Source organism: Austrofundulus limnaeus, unplaced genomic scaffold (genome assembly GCF_001266775.1).
Source record: "Austrofundulus limnaeus strain Quisiro unplaced genomic scaffold, Austrofundulus_limnaeus-1.0 Scaffold5, whole genome shotgun sequence".
NCBI lineage: Eukaryota > Metazoa > Chordata > Actinopteri > Cyprinodontiformes > Rivulidae > Austrofundulus > Austrofundulus limnaeus.
This window is the reverse complement of record NW_013952407.1, coordinates 1,428,071-1,430,878: the sequence shown is the minus strand read 5'-3', so window position 1 is coordinate 1,430,878 and position 2,808 is coordinate 1,428,071. Positions and strand designations below refer to the sequence as shown.

The window sequence follows — 2,808 nt, the reverse complement described above, 5'->3', positions numbered from 1 at the left end:
CACACACACACACACACACACACACACACACACACACACACACACAGAGAGAGCGAGAGAGAGAGAGAGAGAGAGAGAAAATGCTCACACAAAAAGCTATCCTATTGAGATTTACTGAATGTGAGTGCAGGAGCCAGTGACAGCCTGGTGCGATCAGTCAGCTGATTTGGAGCTTTCCTGCACTCTATAAACACGCCTGCTTTCAGTAACAGTCAGTGCTAAGAACTGAGCAAAAGCCCTGCCCATCTTCAGCCCACCTTCACCCGGTCATAAACAGAACACTTTGGGGGAGTGCTGGGTTGCTTTGCTGCGGTGTGCTCACTACGCCGCTCTGGGCGTTCACCATCAAGAGTTAAGACATTCCACTTAAACGCGGGTTCACCGAGGAGACGACTGCGTGCGTCTCCACACCGTCTCCTCTCCTATCAGCGTGTCGTCAACCCTGCTCGGCTCAGCCGCGCACTGTTTACATCAAACACACTTTGGGTTCAACAATTGCCGAAGCGGCATAAAAGCTCTGCGTGTGCCAGAGCGGAGGAAGAGGGACGAGCACGGAAAGTCTCCGAAATTTGAAGAAAAAGAGCTTAATGAAGGAGTTGGACATTCAACAAAGATGAGAAACAGTGAAACAAGCAGCTGAATGTTATGTTTCAGTGTAGAAGACATTTTCTGATAATACAGTACATGCTGGATGTTATATAAGTCTGATAGGAATGAGGAAAGTTTTAAGATGGCTCAAAGACTTGTTTTGTGCTAAATCTAGTTCTGATGATGCAGTCCTTGTAATCCTACCTTTTACTTCTGCCAGCAGCTCACTGGTGTTGAGCCTCTCCATCTTCTCTTTCCAGTCTTTAGAAAGTAATTTTTCCATGCATGAAGATTCTAAAAAAAAACATTTGAAACCATTTATTAGTATTTTATTTATTTTTTATCTGTTTATATAAGGTAGCTTCACTTTGAATAATTCTGTGGATGCCATAAATGTATTCAGTCAGGGCATCAGATGAAAGGAAGGTATTTTATTTGATGGCGAACATTAAAAGACACTGTGCCTGACTGTTGAGAGATGAAACCAAGGATGGAGTAAGGAGGGAAGAAGGCTTTGTGGTGATAGCTTAAGGGCAGCGGCACACATTAAGTGAGAGGAAAGGACTAAGGACTGGGTACGTCCAAACCTTCACACAGCTGCCAATGATGAAAACAATTAACATTTGTCCAGCAGACAATGAATCAGAGGAGGAATGGCTGCAATCTGCCATGCTGTCGCTGGTGTAGCTGATAAAGAACACACTGGGCTGGCTGACCCAGGCCTCCACCATCTCTGCATTGTACCGGGTTCAGCTTGTTCCCATCAAATACCAGCAGCACATGCATGGCTCCAACCATTCCACCTTGAGTCACTCCTTCCACAGTCTGTCTCCAGTCTGGACCAGAGTCTCACTAAGCATCTTCAGCTAATTGGGGATCTTTATAAACATCAAGAAAAAACAAAACTCAAACTTTTTTTTTAATCATAAGAAAATATATTTTTTGGAGTGGAGCGCTTGTCTCGCTGTAAAGTGTTTCTGAGTTAACGGCAAACAAAATGTTTCTAATTGACACAAAACATTAAAGACACACAGAAAGTTAAAGAAGGAGCCCATCACATGCAGCGTTCTGGCCTCTTCCAGTTTCCATTATCATTCCTGACATCAAACACAGAGGAGATTTATACAGTCGAGGATGTATACAAGTGTTGTTTCCTTTTATCCGTTTGTTACATCTCTTGCCCGCTTCCACAAAGCAAACACCACTGTTCCCTCCGACAAACACACTGACTTCAGAGAAACTGGGAGTAACAGAGGGGGGTCAGTAGTTCTCGTGGCCTTGTTTAGAGATGGCTTTTTGGGAGATCAAGCAGAGTCACCATTTTTGTTTGATTGTCCACTTCCTCCAGTGTGATGGGGGTCGACGGGACATCTTCAGCTTAGGGTCATTATAACATTACTTCTGCTTTATTGACTTTCCAATTCCCAACTCACAGTTTGTCCCCTTGACCCCGAGGGAGGGAGGGAGAAAAGGCAATGTCTTCTATGTGTGTGGGTGTGTGTTGGTGAGTGTTAACTCCCTGCGTGGCACAAAGATCACAGATCTTAAAACAGGGGTTAAGGGCAGAGGGAGTAGCAGAGATCAGCTCTTCTTCCCTGCATTTCACCCCTGGGTGAGATGGTTTCCTCTTCCAGAACAACAAAATCCCTCTTTTTTTTTTGTAGACAAAGCAGCAACACTGTTTGATAAGTTTCGCTTAAAACAAACCAAGGCAAACATATGATGTTTGTTTGCACACATATGCTCCCACTCTCAAACACTCACACATATGTACGCCCTCTTTCAGAACAGATGCTCCTCCAGCACTTGATCATTAAGGAATGCACCAACAGTTGAAGATAATGTGGTGCCAGCTTCCATTCTACTCCAGTCCTCCCCCTCCCTTTCCACCTCCCTCCCAGGAGAGCTGCCGCGCCTTCGCTTCTTCATCCCCTCCGCTGGGCCAGACACAACCCGTCAAGTCCTGCAGCACGGGAAGCTACAGCTGGAATGCACTGCTGTCCTCCCCGAGCTTCCACCTGAGAGAGGTGAATAATGACCCGGATTAATCTGTAAAATAACTCTCAAACGCCTTTTACTGTTCTCCCAGCGCAGACAAAAACAGGCAACCGAAAATGGGTTTGGTGAAAAAGGCAGCAACTTTGTGTGTGTGTGTGTGTGTGTGTGTGTGTGTGTGTGTGTGTGTGTGTGATAAGCTTTAATCCGTCCATTAGAATGGAT

At 45.3% G+C, this 2,808-nt stretch overlaps 1 protein-coding gene across 4 annotated transcripts in view; it reads right to left on the bottom strand.

Moving 5' to 3' along the window:
- The window catches only part of sox6 (SRY-box transcription factor 6), a 78,577-nt gene that overhangs the window by 11,590 nt on the left and 64,179 nt on the right, over positions 1 to 2,808 (bottom strand). For 3 of the 4 annotated variants that reach the window (XM_014026534.1, XM_014026542.1, XM_014026550.1), the window contains one exon: positions 793 to 882. The exons of the other annotated variant lie outside the window; for it this stretch is intronic. In XM_014026534.1, the coding sequence (XP_013881988.1) occupies positions 793 to 882 (90 nt within the window). The remainder of the gene's footprint in view (positions 1 to 792; positions 883 to 2,808) is intronic. 4 annotated transcript variants of the gene reach the window in all.